At 38.5% G+C, this 16,390-nt stretch overlaps 2 protein-coding genes and 1 non-coding gene across 13 annotated transcripts in view; 1 reads left to right on the top strand and 2 right to left on the bottom strand.

The window, feature by feature from the left end:
* The window catches only part of LOC121886692 (cGMP-dependent protein kinase 1-like), a 57,343-nt gene extending 50,955 nt beyond the window's left edge, over nucleotides 1-6,388 (top strand). For all 10 annotated transcript variants that reach the window (XM_042396903.1, XM_042396902.1, XM_042396904.1 and 7 more), the window contains 8 exons: nucleotides 1,054-1,193; nucleotides 1,535-1,624; nucleotides 2,190-2,331; nucleotides 2,669-2,832; nucleotides 2,919-3,041; nucleotides 3,148-3,210; nucleotides 3,452-3,518; nucleotides 4,241-6,388. In XM_042396903.1, the coding sequence (XP_042252837.1) occupies nucleotides 1,054-1,193; nucleotides 1,535-1,624; nucleotides 2,190-2,331; nucleotides 2,669-2,832; nucleotides 2,919-3,041; nucleotides 3,148-3,210; nucleotides 3,452-3,518; nucleotides 4,241-4,339 (888 nt within the window). In that variant the 3' untranslated portion in view covers nucleotides 4,340-6,388. The remainder of the gene's footprint in view (nucleotides 1-1,053; nucleotides 1,194-1,534; nucleotides 1,625-2,189; nucleotides 2,332-2,668; nucleotides 2,833-2,918; nucleotides 3,042-3,147; nucleotides 3,211-3,451; nucleotides 3,519-4,240) is intronic.
* A 2,911-nt stretch (nucleotides 6,389-9,299) lies between these two features.
* Nucleotides 9,300-9,406, bottom strand: LOC121887656. Its single transcript, XR_006093017.1, has one exon. It is a non-coding gene; the product is annotated as a U6 spliceosomal RNA (small nuclear RNA).
* A 3,629-nt stretch (nucleotides 9,407-13,035) lies between these two features.
* Nucleotides 13,036-16,390, bottom strand: part of rab40b (RAB40B, member RAS oncogene family) — a 28,215-nt gene continuing 24,860 nt past the window's right edge. For both annotated transcript variants that reach the window (XM_042396280.1, XM_042396279.1), the window contains 2 exons: nucleotides 16,081-16,303; nucleotides 13,036-14,546 (listed from right to left, as the gene is read on the bottom strand). In XM_042396280.1, the coding sequence (XP_042252214.1) occupies nucleotides 14,248-14,546; nucleotides 16,081-16,303 (522 nt within the window). In that variant the 3' untranslated portion in view covers nucleotides 13,036-14,247. The remainder of the gene's footprint in view (nucleotides 14,547-16,080; nucleotides 16,304-16,390) is intronic.

Genomic DNA, 16,390 nt, shown 5'->3' on the forward strand with positions numbered 1-16,390 from the left:
TGATGTGTGTGTGTGTGTGTGTGTGTGTGTGTGCATGTGTGTGTGTGTGTGTGTGTGTGTGTGAGTGTGTGTGTGTGTGTGTGGTGTTTACAGTGTACAGTGGGAAGTTTAATTGGACAGATAGTATTTATACTAAAGCTGCAAATAAAATTATTTTCATCATTGTCAATATGTCAATTAATCTATTAATCATTTGGTTTATTAAATGTCAGAAAATAGTGAAAAATGTTTATTACAGTTTCCTAAAAGCCCAAAGTGACGTCTTCAGATGTCTTGTTGTGTCCGACCAGCGGTTTAAAACCCGCAGATGATCAGTTTACTGTCACGTATGACAAAGAAAAGCAGCAAATCTTCACAATAAAGGAGGTGGAGACAATAAGAGTTTTTGGCATTTCTCCCAGAAAAAATTAAAATAGCTGATTAATTTTCTGTCAATCCACTAATCAGTTAATCAATTAGTTCTTTCAGCTCTAATTAACACAGAGCTGACAGGCACATGTGGTGCACTGTGTTTGTTTGAACTTCATACTGTTACGTTTCTGACACACTATTGACCAGTTCACAACATCAATGTTTAGAAAGATATCGAGGGCTAAGAAAATCTCCCGTCTTTTAGTTGGATGGCGTAATATTTAGAGGGTTTTATTTACCAAAAATGAAACAAAACATTACTGTCTGGTATTGTTTTATATTTTTCTTATAGTAAATAAATCCCATGAAAAGAGTAACAAGCCCAAGAAGTAAATGTTTAAAAAGTCCTCACAAATATATAGTTTCTTGTTTAAAAAGGGCTCAGTCATTTCCTAAAACATCTGCTGACTTTAGTTTTAAACAAACAAACAGGAGGAAATAGTGCATTTGTTGTGACTATTTTCAGCAGCGGATGAATCCACATTTGGTGCTTTAGTGCGTATTTCTGGCAGCAGGAGTGTGAGCGTGTGTGAGACTGAGTCACAGAATACGACATACACATAGTTTTTCGTTGGGTTTGTTGACCAGAAAAAGAACATTTCCTGTGAAGGTAGAAGTGACGGCATGTTTTTTTCTCTTCAGGTGCAGCTGAAGAGCGAGGAGGCGAAGACGTTCGCCATGAAGATCCTGAAGAAGCGTCACATCGTCGATACGAGACAACAAGAACACATCCGCTCTGAGAAACACATCATGACCGAGGCGCACTCCGACTTTGTCGTCAGGTCAGCAGAATATTTATTTAGGTTATTTTATTATGACGTCGCTGGTTTTCTGCTTAAAGGACCCGTGTGTAGGATTTAGTGACATCTAGTGTTGAGGTTGCACATTGCAACCAACTGAATACCCCTCCCCTTCCAAACGTGTAAGAGAAGCTACGGTGGCAGTGAAACTTGCAAAAAACGAGGATATATAGTCTATAAAACACAGTTGGTATCAGGATATCAGCTCAGCATTAATGTTAGATATTATTTTTGATGGATTTATGGATGTTCTGAGTGTTTTCCTCAGTAGTATGTTGTTGTGCATATTGCAGGTTTTAAAGTGTTGTGTTTTTTGTGCTCAGGTTGTACCGGACGTTTAAGGACAGTAAATATCTGTACATGCTGATGGAGGCCTGTCTGGGAGGAGAGCTGTGGACCATACTGAGAGACAGGTACTCATTTAAATCTTCTACAGAATTTATTTTTATTTCATACTGAGTCACTTTTCTCAGAAGTTTTTGAAAGGTTTTTAAAAAAGAATCAGATCATTTTCTAAATAGAAGAAAAGAAATTGGTTATTGCTAAAAAAAAAAAAAAGTTGATTAGCTGAAAATTAATTGACAGAAAATCAGATTTTGAAGTCTTCTTTTGTCTGTTTTATATCATTGTAGAGTGAATATAATTGAATGTTGAAGTTGTGAATCTTGGACTGTCAAGACTGTCACGTTGGACTTGAAGAATCTTTAAAATTTAGAACATACAGAAATCAGCGGATTGAATAAATACAATTGAAAGCAGTAGTTAAATGCCAGCAATAAGCGGTAGCACTTTAAGTGTTTGCAGGAAACACTGGCCAATAGAAAATCAACGAATGAAAAACAACTAATATGGTGAATGAACAGAAGTTAAAAAGTGGACGTTCAGTCCAATAAAACTGAATCAAAATGCCATGAAAGATCCCACCGAGAGGCAGAAACGTCTTCGTTCTTTAACCAGATGAAACTTTGTGTGTTTCAGGGGTTCATTTGAAGATTCGACCACAAGGTTTTACACAGGCTGCGTGGTCGAAGCCTTCGCCTACCTGCATGCCAAAGGCATCATATACAGAGACCTGAAACCTGAAAACCTCATACTGGACAGCCGGGGATACGCCAAACTGGTACAAACACAATATTTTCTGTCTGCTGTTTAGCAACTTTCTCTCACAGTAAGCCTGGAGGTTTTGGGCCCTCTAACAGTTGCTCATGCTGCCCAGTTGGTAATCTAGCTGTGGGTAGAGAAAAGATCATGGGGTCACCTAAATCTAAAGGGTTAATCCTCTAGAAAGTAAGAATGGAATCCAGAGATGCAAAGAGTTAGATTTCGACATTTCTTGTGTACAAGGGGAAATTTTGTCTTAATGGTGGCCCTAGAAGAAAGGTCTGAAAGTTGCCAGAAATATTAGGGTTCATCCTTTCGTGATCGGCGTTGTGTTTCATTAATTTGGTCTTTTCCAGGTGGACTTTGGTTTCGCCAAGAAGATCGGCTTTTGTAAGAAGACGTGGACATTCTGCGGGACGCCAGAGTATGTCGCTCCAGAGATCATCCTCAACAAGGGTCATGACGTCTCAGCAGACTACTGGTCTCTGGGCATCCTGATGTACGAGCTGCTGACGGGCAGGTGAGGACAGAGGAGGGCAGTAAAGTTCAGTAGAGTCAAACTCCTGTTGTTGTACAGTGTCCTACAGTGTCTCTGTCTGTCTCCAGTCCTCCGTTCTCAGGTCCAGATCCAATGAAAACCTACAACATCATCCTGAGAGGCATCGACATGATCGAGTTCCCCAAGAAGATCACCAAGAATGCCGCCAACCTCATCAAGAAGCTCTGCAGGTAGAAGGCGCTGTGTGTCTGAGCTCAGATTCACTGTAGAGAAACTAAATATTATTGTTTTCATCTCCAGAATAAATCTTTGAATCATAACTGTTTGTGTTGACAGAGACAATCCCTCAGAGAGACTTGGAAACCTGAAAAACGGAGTCAAAGACATCCAGAAGCACAAGTGAGTGAGCCAAGAGAGTTGACACCTGATTGGCAGTTTCTGCCTTAGGATCTCCTTCTCTTTTTGGTTAACTGGCTCTTTAAACTTTGTGTCGTCAATATCTTTTTCTATCCATGGAATAAATCTTCATATACTCCTCCAACCAGCAGGAGGAGCTGTAGTCTGTAACTGCTGAAACCAAATCTGTCAAAACTCAAAACAAGATAAAATGAATCAAACTGATCTCTCTCTCTCTGTTCAGGTGGTTTGAAGGTTTTAACTGGGAGGGTCTGAGGAAAGGAACTCTGACTCCGCCCATCATACCTGCCGTGAGTAGAAATAATCTTTATTTTATTTTTTTCTCCAATGCCAACACCAAACTCATGTTTGATCCCTGACAAACTGAAGCAGTGTTAACATACTAGGAAAAAAACACAGAAAACTTCAATATCAAGGCCTTAAATGATCTTGAAAACACTTAAATCTACTGTGGCATGTCACGCCTTAAATTCAGTTAAAGCATGCTTCACTAAAAGTCTATCATAGTGTGTGTGACTTTATATTGCTATATCAAAACATAGTGTGACATTATTAATGTTATGACAGTTTGTAGGTAAAGTAATCAGACAGGAGGGTACTTCATCACATTGATGTAAAAATCCTGTAAATCCAACACTACAGAGAAAAAGTCTTAAATCTAAAGGTGTTTTCAGACCTGTGCAGTTCAGTCCAGTTGAATGGGACTGACCTGGACTAACAACCAAGTACATTGTTTTCTTGATATCTGAGCAGATAAGAGCTTCTTCAGGACCTTCTTCCTGAGTTTACCTTCTTGCTCCTGCTCTAGATGCAATTTGGCTCATCTAAATTTTTTTATGTGTGAAAAGAAAACAAACCAAGCAGAAAACTTGAAAGTTCACTAACTCATCCATCGATTCGGACCAGAGCTAACAAACTATAGGTTTGAAAACACCCTAAAAGCATTAAACTTGTTTTTCTGCAATGAGTCTACAGGTGTTGAAGATGTTTGACTCTTTGTTTTTATATCCAGGTTTCCTCCCCGACTGACACCAGTAACTTCGACAGTTTCCCTGAAGATGCTGACGAGCCGCCACCAGATGACAACTCCGGTTGGGACTATGACTTTTAAGTCCCACCCAATCTCTTCCACCAAAACCCAAAGCCTGACACCCTACGGTGGGCAGTGACATCCAGATCTAAGAGGAAGAGGACTCCTCACCAGGCTAAACAAAGATGAACTTCATGTACCATTTGGTGGATGTTTTTACCTGAAGCACCACTGTGACTGTGTGTTGTTTTTAAGAATGGCTGGAGCCTGGGGGAATCAAACTCTTAATGTTTTTGTAGCCACATTGTGTCCCCAAATGATTTGAGAACTAAGTGTGAAGAAGGCAACAGATGGAAAAGGACTTGAGGCCTCTCGCTGACCAATGTGATCAAGTCTGTTCCGTGTAACTGGAGGAACCCTGAGCTGCCAGAACACCTGAGACTTGGAAGATGAAGTGGTTCAAGGACAACAGAACAAAACAGTTGCTCATGTCAACAGTTTGCTTGTGTTTCTAAGACTAGAAACACTTGTTTATCAAATCTCTCAGAGTAGGAAATCAGTCCTAAGAATGATGCATGCCTGGTTCTTTTTTGGCAAAGGGGTACAGGCATGTACTTAACTTCAACAATCTGGAAAAGTCATCCCAGCTGTCAGAGCTGTCAGAAATCTGGAATGTAGTTGCTCCATCCACAGAAGCATTTCCATGAGGCAGAAAAGACATTTTTCCAACAACCAGGAGTGTCTTTATAAACCCAGAACAACTCTGATTCCTTGTTTCGCTGCTGCTGAGCTTTCGGTATGTTCATCCATCAGCAGTCAGTCACACAGCATAGGCCTTGCTTTACGTCCCAGATATTGCTGCAACACCTAGATGTACTTTGGATATAAGTCAGTGACGTCAGTCTGAAAGCTGCTGCTTAAAACCGCCAGTGAAGCTACCAGAGGCGGAAGCTGGTAAATCTTAAGGTGTCGAGTGAAATCAAGTTGTCACAAAGTGCTTCCCGGAGCAATGGACAAGGCTAAATAGTCACACAGGCAAAGTTGGGACCCCAAAAGCCACAGGTTGTCTGTGTGGCAATTAATTTATGATCATTTAATTACAAATTTGTTTGGAAATACACACCACAAACGCACAAGTAAAAACTGAACACGTGAGGTGCCAAATGTGCAGGCTTGATTACCTGCTCCAATCAGCAGCTGAGTTTTGAAATCAAAGCTGCAGTTCCTCTAATGTCCACTAGATGCTGCTAAAGAAAGTCAATGCAGTTTCTACACAAGTTCAGCACTCAGTATATCATTCACCTCCTGCTGATGTCCACATTTTTGATTCATACAGCTTAAAAAATATGCTGCTTGACTGACAGGTTCCTCAGCCTTTCACAGTCTTATCCCAGGTATCTGGGCCCCATCCTCTTCGTCTATATTAGGACTTCCTGACTCCAGAAGCTGACAAAGGTTTAAAATTGTCCCTCCAGATACCTCCTAATGAAATCCGGACACTTAATGCCATGTTTTACAGCGGCCTATGGAAAGCCTCTGCTACTGTCAAGTATCCTTCTTAAACACTGGCTGACACTTGACCTTTGACCCCTCAGGAGAAGATTGTGCCACCATTGCCTGTCCCTTAGGGGCTTCTCTGACCCTAGGAGCCCAGGTATGGATCTTTAAGCGCAGGCTGCAGGATGAATTTGAGGTCTGGGTGACGAACGCAACCTGCTAGAGGAAAAACTAACTGAAGACTGAACTGACAAACTTGAGGTCACCATGATGCCTTCACTTCTCATTTACTGTTTGGGAACTCCAAATCCAAAGACACAAAGTCAAAAAGTTTGGGTGTAGTAGCAGTTGTCTTCACCACTGGATGACGGGGTTGTGATACGAACATTTCTACTTTTAAACTTTCCTTTCTATCATTCTTCATGATGTGAATCTTCAGATCACAGCACATGAAAACATATTTTGTAAATATTTCCAAGACTTCCTACATATTTTTGCACACACACACACATAAACATTCTCACAGACACATGCACGACTTTGTTGAATTTCTTATCGGCTGTTTGTTTTTAAGTTTTTTGAAGGTGAAGAAGGTTTAAAAATATTTTGGGCAAAACAGAAACAACCTTAAAGTCCAACTGAAATCAAATGTAGTGTTTGTTTGTTTGTTTTTTTTTTATGTACTGTTAATAGTTTATTATTAAAATGAAGAAAAATGTCTGTGGTGAAATATCTGAAATGCATGACACAAAATTTTAGTAAGACTAAGACTCATCATATACTTGCTTTTGAATGACATGGCTCCTTTCCTCTGAATCAAACACCAACTTTTTTAGCTGTTCAAATAGATCTAATGTTTATGTTATTGGTGTCTTTTTCACCTTTATAAAGAACCGGGACGTCGTCCTCACAGGGATACGCAGGGCGACCATCAAACACGAACACGTAGTAAAAGCGAGTATATCTGCGCTATAAGAGAGAAAACCTTCGTCCTCAGAGACGGTTTTCTCTCTTTTATTTTAAACTCCAAAATGAAAATTGAGTGTCGATGTTCAGTCTTTGTAGTAGAAACATGAACAAGGGCAAACATCTGTTTATTTCAATTCGTTCAAAATATCAAGTATAATTTATATTATATTTTGTGGCATGTTATAAAAGCAGCTGATAGTTGTCTGATCTTGGTACGAAGCTGATTTTGTTGTGATCTGTGAGCTCTGCATGAAAATTTTGTTCAGTTTTTTATCAGCAGAGGGCAACAACAAGTTTAGACACCAGACGCCAACAAACCAGGCAGTTTATTCTGTTTCTCTCTGAGAATGTTAGCCTAGCTTAGCCTGGCTCTGTCCAAAGAAACACCTCTAAAGCTCACTAATTAACATGTTTTATCTTGTTTGTTGGATTCGTAACCAAACAGAAACTTAAAAACAACAGTTTGTGAAATATTTGTTTAAAGTGAAAACTTTACCACCAGACACGACCTGATTGCTGCCTGGTGAACAAGCTGCCTTCTCTAACAGTTTCATGTCCACAGAGGAGAAATATTCATTCATGTTCATATCAACTCTTAGTGATGATATTTTGTGGTTATGAGTTTGTGTGATGACACAGATTTATTTGTATATAATGGAAATATAGTACTTTATGATGTTTCAGCTGTTTGTAGATTATTATCATCATCATGATTATTATTATTATTATTATTATTATTATTATTATTATTATTACTATTTCAGTGGTTGGTAGCCGAAGAAAGGCTCAAAAAAGCTTTATGGGCATGACTGTTAAAAATATGTTTTTGCCAAAGCAGTTCAGTCTGTTTAAAAAATAAACGATATTTTAAAAAAAAAGGTCTTTGTTCTGTATTTCCTCACAGTCTGACAGTCAGTGTTTGTTCTTCATAGTATGCTGAATCCCCACAGTGTGAATGAACAAACAGAAATTATCAATCTTAAAAAGCTGGTTATTCGTTTCAGGCTTTAATTAAGGACACAGCTCATGAGTGTCCATAGCACAATAAAATACAAAGAAGAAGAATAAATACTATTAATTATTATTTGTGGTTACATTACAAATATCACAATATGTTAGCAGATAATGTGGTTTAATTTAAATTTCCAAATAGAAAACAAACCACTATTTATTAAAGAAATTTAAAAGTTATTTTTGTAAAAAATAATTTTGAATATTTAATAATGATGGAAAGTTAAAAGTCAAGTCAAATTTATTTGTATAGCACATTTCATACCGTTATATCAATGTGCTTCACACACAACACATGAAAAAAACTAAAAATAATTATTTATATATGTTTAAATACACATATTTAAAACACACACACACACACACAAATTCATAAAATGTAATTGATCCCCTGCCCGCCCACACAAACACTTACATACCAGACATACAGTATGTCTGTGCAACACACCCAGAGACTCAGACGGACAGATGGAGGCCTGAGAGAACAGGTAGGTCTTTATCTTGCTTTTAAAAGACGACACAGCTGTGCAACATCTCATATATCATCAGGCAGTTTGTTCTAGAGACTGAACCCATAATGACTGAATACACCTTCACCAGATTTACCTGTGATCATCGACAGTTAGCAGACAGGTGTCTGATGATCTGAGGGTTCTGCAGGGTCTGTAAGCAGTGAGCAGGTCTTTGTTTGTTTGTTTTTGATTGTTTTGCTTTTGTTTTTTGAAGTTACCTGTCGAGGTCAAACATAATGTGTGTTAAAAGGCATCATAAACTGCGGCTTCTGCCTACATCTTTTTTTTTTTCGGGTTGCAGAAATCTTTAAATTGACTTATTGTGCTGTTTTGAGCTGCTGCGTTTGTCTTTTCTCGTGTGTTGTATAAATATGGATTTGCATATGCAGACACGAAAATACGTTATGTAGTCAGGATTTCTCCTTTTAACTTGTAAACTGAAGCTCTCGGGCTGATTTACCGGAGATACGTTGTCCTCAGCCTGGACTCGAACCTTCAACCTTTCGCACCAAACAGCTCAGAGAGAAGCGGCTCTGTGCTGCCGTCTGTCTCCGCTGAACTCCGTCAACTTGTCAAAAAACAAGCAGAATAACAGCGTGGCTCTGTTACCGACCAAATGCACCGAGGACACCAGACTCCTTAGCTTCTCTGAACCTGTCGGAGCCTCTCGTGATGTTCGGCGACCATATAATCCACCTTACAGCACGTGTTTACGTACACGCGTCATTTTATCCAGGTATCCACGCCGCTTCTCACAGGACACCGCCGTGTGTTTCATGACCGTGACGCGGACAGAAAGTGACAGCAGTCCGCTCTTTGGCTTTAGTTTGGCATTTACTATAGACAAAAGAAAAAGAAACATTTTCCCGCGTCAACTTCTCACACAACTTTGGGTTTTTGTTGTTTTTCGGGGAGGAAGCTTCTCACTGTCTCCCCGCTGCAGTACCACTCTCCACCTGAAGTCTCCGGGGGCGCTGTTTCACCAGAACACTAATATAGACAGAAATGAATGAAGGAAAATGATAAATAGCAATAAAAGTCATATTTTCAATGAAAAACGAGAACGCTTCACGATTGTGCGTGTCATCCTTGCGCCAGGGGCCATGCTAATCTTCTCTGTATCATTCTCGCTTATCATGTGTGTTACAAGCTGTAACACAGTGTTACTAAGAGGTTTCTTCCTTTATGAAGGGGGGCAGCCAACATGTAGTCTAAGCCAGGGTGTCACCTCTGTGGGGACAGAAGGAAAAACACCAGACACAGGTCTAAGTGCCTGGTGAGAGGGGGGGTTGGGGACTGGACTCTCAGTGACCCCCTGACTCAGATCCCGGTCCTGGCTACTGGTCTCGTCTCACTGTGAGCTGAGGAGGATTGTGGGGTTTCTATGCAGATCAGCTCTTACGTCAGGAGACAAAAGACTTCCTCTTCCTGCCCCCCCCCACCCTCTGGGAGGATGGTGTGGAAGGGTGGGGGCACCTTCACTTCAGTGTGCTAATCAGAGACCAGCCGGACTCTCCACAGATCAGCAGGGACTCAAACACCAGATCCACCTTCAGAGAGAAGACACACACACACCTGTAACAGCTGTTTATCGGCTCACGTCTTGTTCTACAGTTTCTGTCTCTTTGTTTCTGTGCTGTTTGAATGTTGTTGGCAGGTCTTTGTGTCAGCGTTGACCGTCCTGTCTCCCCAACACATGTGTTGCTTTACTTTAAATTCATGTTCAGCTGAGTGTTTGCAGGTAAAAGAGTCTTTTTTTATACATGTGAATGTCTTTTGGTACATGAACTGTTTTTTTTAATGTGCAAGCAAATAAATGTGATGTTTTCCTGATTTTAAGTCCATTTAATTTTATAAAGGTGTTGAAATGAACTTTATCCACATTTATGAGCAGATTAAACTGCAATATTTTTATTCTAGTGAACATACTTTATAATTTTATAAAGCTGCAGCAGTAATTTCAGAGGGCCGATACATGCAGATATATATATAACATGCAGAATTATGAAATTAAAACAAATAAATGATGCAGGAGCGCAAAAGCTAACAGAAAATACATTCTTGCTTCTGTCTGAACGTCATGTAAACGTTGTGTGAGCTGTTGTTTGCAGCCGGAAGTGAATCCTTCTGCTACTTAAAATTAACGTGTAGTTCATGAAACAGGCCACCAGGTGTCAGTGTTCAGCTGTACAAGGAAGGACAGGTGTGATTCTCACTAAAAGCATCTTTGATAACTTTATAGATGTTATTCATGTAACGAGATATTTTGACAAGAATTTAGCGACCAAAACAACCTGTTCTGTTTCATATGTGGGGATTTTCACACCAAATGTGTTTAAACTTTTGAAATATTAAAAGTTTATTTAGTTTTCCGCAAATATTGAAACATCAACATGACTGACGGCCTGTTATTAAATCTACATGTTATACTGAAAAATTCATCTTACACACAGCACAATTAGCCAAAATAAACTAGTTTAAACTGCAGTATTTTCTGTTTGGCTCGGCCACAGACATGTCAACTCTCCCGTTTGACTGATATATTAAAATGCTGCTTATGCATTGACTCATCAGTATAAATGATGTACTTTGTTACATGTATTTAATACATCAGTAACAGCCTGATTTTCTTCAAAAGTAGTACTTTTAATTTAGTATTTAAGCAAATTTAGCTAGTAATCGGTTACTTCTATACTTTTACTTAAGTAAAGGATATGAGTACTTCCTCCAGCACTGCAGGTCACAGAATCTGATGGGTCATCAAATACGGTGTAACACCTGTATTTCCCTGCTCATCGTTTCATGTATGTGAATGGAGAATGCTAAAACGATTAGCATCATACTCCGGGAGCATAGACTGTATAAAAACGTCCACACAGTCCTGAGAAACGGTTCGAGCAGCCAAATGAGCTGTTTTTGAGCGAAGTTTTCTAATAGTTATAAATGTTTATTTTCATTCAGATTTTTGTGGATGCTTAATGAGACACTCAACTTTGATATCATTTATGCATTTTTATGATTTCAAGCCACGTTTCCAGAGGCTTTAAGCAGCAGGCTGCTGTAGGTCTGCTAAACATAAGTGCACCCACGAAGCCACAAAGAACAAATCAACCGTCCGTTAGGCAGTAAAGGATCTCTGGAGCCGAGAGAAGAAACTCTTTTCATAATGTAAAAATTACAGTCAGGTGGGATCCTGGAAAATCTCACTTATTTTCAAAGCCCGATGTTTAATTAATTGTTAATTACCCTCTTAACATAAAATCAAAAGACCTTAATTGCATCATTATTACCTGGTAAATTAATGGGTTTTTGCACTTGAGTTATTGTCAAAACAGAGCTGGAAGTCCAAACAACAGACACTCACGGTGGGTAAAATTTATTGTAAAGGTGCATCTTATTAAACATCAATACATCTTATTAAACATTGATAAACAGTGCAAAACACACCTTTCTGTTCAGTGACCTCCTCTGTCTTTGGTGCAGGTGTCACTCATGACTCAGCAAAAATGTATAACGTCACTCTACACTGAAAACAGATGCAAACCCCTGTAGGTTAACTATTAGCATCGTATCAAACACTGATATTTACACAATACGTACAAATATTGTACACAAAAATGCAGCCGTTAGTGTGTCTGAAAAGCCGGGTTTCATCTGAAGGTTTAGTAACGTTGTGTGAAAACAGGCCGTGAAGAAGAAGAGGAGGAGGAGGAAGGAAGGTGTTTGTTTCATCTCGGACACACAGATTTAAGTGTCATGTTGTGCAAAAATACAGTGTCCAAAAGTGCGTCTATGTACAAATATGTGTGACTGTGTTCTCGTCCATATTCTGTAGAAAACATCCTGAGGAAGAAGCTGCTCGACTATGAAGACAAAACTCGCCGTTAAAGAGGAAAAAGTCCACCTGCAGTTAATAAACCATCTATAAACCGAGCAGTCCGTGAGGCTCGGTGTCCTCCTGCAGGGGTCACGTGCTGTCATGTGTTTGTTTTTTTTTTAAATGTCTTTTTCTGCAGTTTGTAATTTATTATGTTTCCCAAAACTCCTTGAAGCAAACTGTAACTTAAACTTAAACAAGCCAGAAACTGATCTCTGTTTGCTCTGAAGTACGACTGAAGTGTTGTTGGGTCACTGTTAGGAAAAAAAATCAAGAGAGTAGAATAATGAGAATAAAGTTGAAAAAAAATTTTTTTTTGAGAAAATAGCCCCAATTTAGATTTTAGATTTACTTGAGAATCATTGAAATAAAATAAAAAAACAACTAATATTTGAGAATGAAACTTTAAATTTTACAGGGTAAAAGTTGTAGTATTTTGAGAAAAGTTTTTAATTTTACAGGGAAAATTGTAATTTTGCCGGGAAAACTTCATAGAGAATACAGTTGAAATGTTTTAGGAAAAAAACTCATAATTTTGAGAAAATGTCCCCAATTTTCAAGAAAATCATCAAAATACTTTGACAATTTAGTGTTTTGAGAAAAAGTTGTAGTTTTATGTAAAATTACACATTTTGAGAATGTTGTATTTTAAGAAAATGTTTTATATGGAAAAAAATGTAATATTTTAAGAAACAAGTTGGAATTTTGCAGGAAAAAAATCATATTTGGAGAATAACATTGAAATATTTTGTAAAAAGAAAAAAAAAAGCTTTCTGGGGAAAAAATAGAAATATTTAGAGAATAAAGTTATAAATATTTTGTTTTAAAAAAATATTTTGTTTTTAAAAAATGATATTTCAAAAGGGAAAGTTGTCATTTTACAGAGAAAAATTGTAATATTTGGAAAAAAAAGCAGTATTCTGAAAAAGACATCTGATGATTTATTGGAAATTTTTAGTATACAACTAATATTTTCAGAAAGTTTTCATGAGATTTTATAAGAAAAATACGCAACATAAAATGCTACAACTGTCTTCAAATAAATATTATGACTTTTTTTCTTGTATTATCCCTTTTTCCTCTACTTTTTTTCAACTACATATTCAAAATATTCTGATTCTTAAGATATTTTCGCTTTATTCTCAATATTGGAGGATTTTTTTTTGTCCCAACAGTGACGTTAACGTTCTGTACTGAAAGACTGAAGTTTCGCTCCAACACACATTTACTGTTCATACTGTCGAAGTGACTGGACGGGCGTCCAAACAACAAAACAGACCCAGAAACGCAACATACAGTAAACGTCATCAAACTGCTGTTTTTAACAGCGTCTCAGGTGGATTTTTTTGGTCCATAAAAAGTTCATCAACAGTTTCTTTTCTCAAGCAGGATTTCTTTCATCGGTCTGTGTGGAAAAGCTAACACTTGATGCTGAGGTCTTCTGTCCATATTCTGAGATCAAATAAAACCTGAACACCTCGTTACGTTCATTTAACGAGCTGCTAATACAGTCCTCATTCACTGATTAATCCCAATCATTTCTAATTTAATTCAACACTTCCTGCACCGATGAATTAAAAGCTTTCAAGCAGCTCAAATTACATATCGTAAGTTTTCAAATAGTTTCCCTCAGAGAGAATCAGGCCTTTATTTCTAATTTCCTCTGATTTCCTCTGTTCCCCAGTTAATATAAACTCTGGCGAGTACCATTCTGTACATGAGTTCTGGGTTTTTCTTTTGGGTGGAAGAGCAATTTTTGAGTCCTTTGTCCCTTTTTTGTTTCTTGTTTGAAATTTGATAAGATTAAGGTGTCTGTATAGTTACTGTGACTTATTAATAACACACAACTGTTATTTTAAACATTATTTTAAAACCAGCTTTTAGATGACGATTTACAGTAAGTAAAGACATCAGGTCCAGGTAGGTTTTCTTCAGCTTTGTTGCAGATCAGGTTGAAGATTTTAGACTTGTGATGCCTCTGAACTCTCTGGAGAAAACACACTTTCAGTCTGTGTTCCTGTCTCAGCTTGAGCGTCGCACTTTTATTTCCTGTTTAAGCGGCCGACAGATAAGTTAGTGGTGACTCCTGGAGACGGATACTGACGCAACATCCAGTCCAGCTGTTAGGATATTTTACAGCTGTTCCTGCAGCTCTGTGCAGACGGGCTGAGGGGCGGCGGCCGGATCAGTTTGGGCTTTTTCAGCAGCGTCCCTCCAGTCCTCTTGGTGGCGCCGTGGTGAGTGGAGGCGTTGGCAGTGACGGAGTAGGAGCGTCCGTGCATCATGCGGGCGTTGAGGCCGTTGGCCATGGAGAAGGACTTGAGGTGAGACTTGAGAGCCAGCGGGAGGGGGAGCTTATCCACCAGGTGGACCGGAGTGCAGGAGACGATGGAGCGACAGCAGAGATCCTGAAGACTCAACACTGACAGAGACAGAAAGAGTTTCAACATTCACTGTCACTCTGTTTCCATCTTTCTCTCACTTCTTCTCTGTTTTATAGTTTTTTTTAATATATCATGACTTCTAAAGTTAGAGCTACAGAAACAGTAAACCAGACACTGTAGGAATCATTTAAAAGCAGAACAAAGAATAAAACAAACAGGCTTAAAAGATTGTTTCAGATCAAAGTGATTGGTTTTCTAATATATATTTATTTTAAAATACTGAAATGAACATATAATAATCAGAATAGTAAGAAGATTAGATTTACTGTCTAGGACAAGAGTTTGTTTTTCTTTCACTGTTAATGTAAAACTGTTGAATGATATTTCGTCCACATGGGGGCAGCGTCACATTAAAGGCTGCAGATAGAATCAGTCATGAAGGAAGCTGCTGTCCACTATTAGATGTGAGCAGTCACTTTATTACACTTACAATTTTCATCCCTCATTATTTTGATTTAATGTTATTCGTTTAAGTTTTTAACTTCCTGCTTCCTGCACCAGTGTTTGTTTACTTTAAATTCATGTATAGCTGAGTATATGGAGGTAAATTATATACAGTATATACTTTATATTATTTTAATTTCAAATACAAAATGTGCAACCACATGTATACATTTAATTCATTACTATGTATTTGAACAGGCTGTATATACTGTTCATAACCACCTACTGTATGTATATAAAGTAACTTATCATGTTTTTATCCATTCAGTGTTTATTCCAGCACTATTTGTATCCTGTTTACAGTTATTGTATGTTTTCTACTTGTTGTTTCTATATGTATCTATCTATTTTTTTTCACCCACTCGCTTGTACATACAGTAATAATGATATGTTTATGTTTGGTTATCTTTGTTCGGCTTGTTGTCCTTGTGTTTCTTTCTGAAGATTGTCATGTGTGAGCACATTGAGAGCCACTTGAAGTCAAATTCCTCGTATGCATAAACATACTTGGCCAGAAAACTGCTGAAATTAGTCCACAGGATGATAAGTTGCTATTTAAAGACACGGTGAAATGAAACATATATTTTCCAAATTCTAATCCTGTGTCCCTTCATACAAGTTGAAAAGAAATGGAGAAATATCAGCTGTTTACAATATAAACTGCTTTGCTGCACATGCTCAGTAGCGTCTGCCTTACACAGAACTACTCTCTGGAGACTGAAAACATGATGCTGTTATTAGTCTTTGGAGCCGTTTCTAAACAAACTAATGTGACCAAACTCTTCATGATGAAGGAACATGTGACCCAGTGCAGCGGTGTGACTCACTGATGTGTTTTTAATAGTTTTTGGACAACAACAGAGGAATAAGATATATCAGGCTTTAGATACACACACAATACTTGTTAGTAGATCAGTTCATTGTTGGTTTGGATCCAAACATGAGATTTTTTGACAAGAAGAAAAACAGAAAACCTTCCACATATATCTGATTCACAGTAACATGTATGTAACATGTATGTAACATGTATGTAACATGTATGTAACATGTATGTACACACACACACACCTTTGTTGGGCCTCCACAGTCGCTCCATGCCGTGTCTCATCAGGACGATGCGAGCGAGCTCGGTGAACGACTCGGTGACGTTGAAGTTGCACAGCGGGCTGACCTCGAAGAAGGTGACGCCCAACTTCTCCGCGTACACCTGCGCCTGCTCCGTGGTCACCTGACGCTTGTATGCCAGGTGGAGGCGGTTCCCAACCAGGATCTTGGGCACCCCCGGGGCATGCTGGGTAAACAGGAAACAGAAAAGGGAGGATTTTTTTTTTTTCTACAAAAATCAGGCACAATGACACATTTTAGGCGTACATTCATA

The sequence above is a fragment of the Thunnus maccoyii genome, chromosome 20, assembly GCF_910596095.1.
Source record: "Thunnus maccoyii chromosome 20, fThuMac1.1, whole genome shotgun sequence".
Classification (NCBI taxonomy): Eukaryota; Metazoa; Chordata; class Actinopteri; order Scombriformes; family Scombridae; genus Thunnus; species Thunnus maccoyii.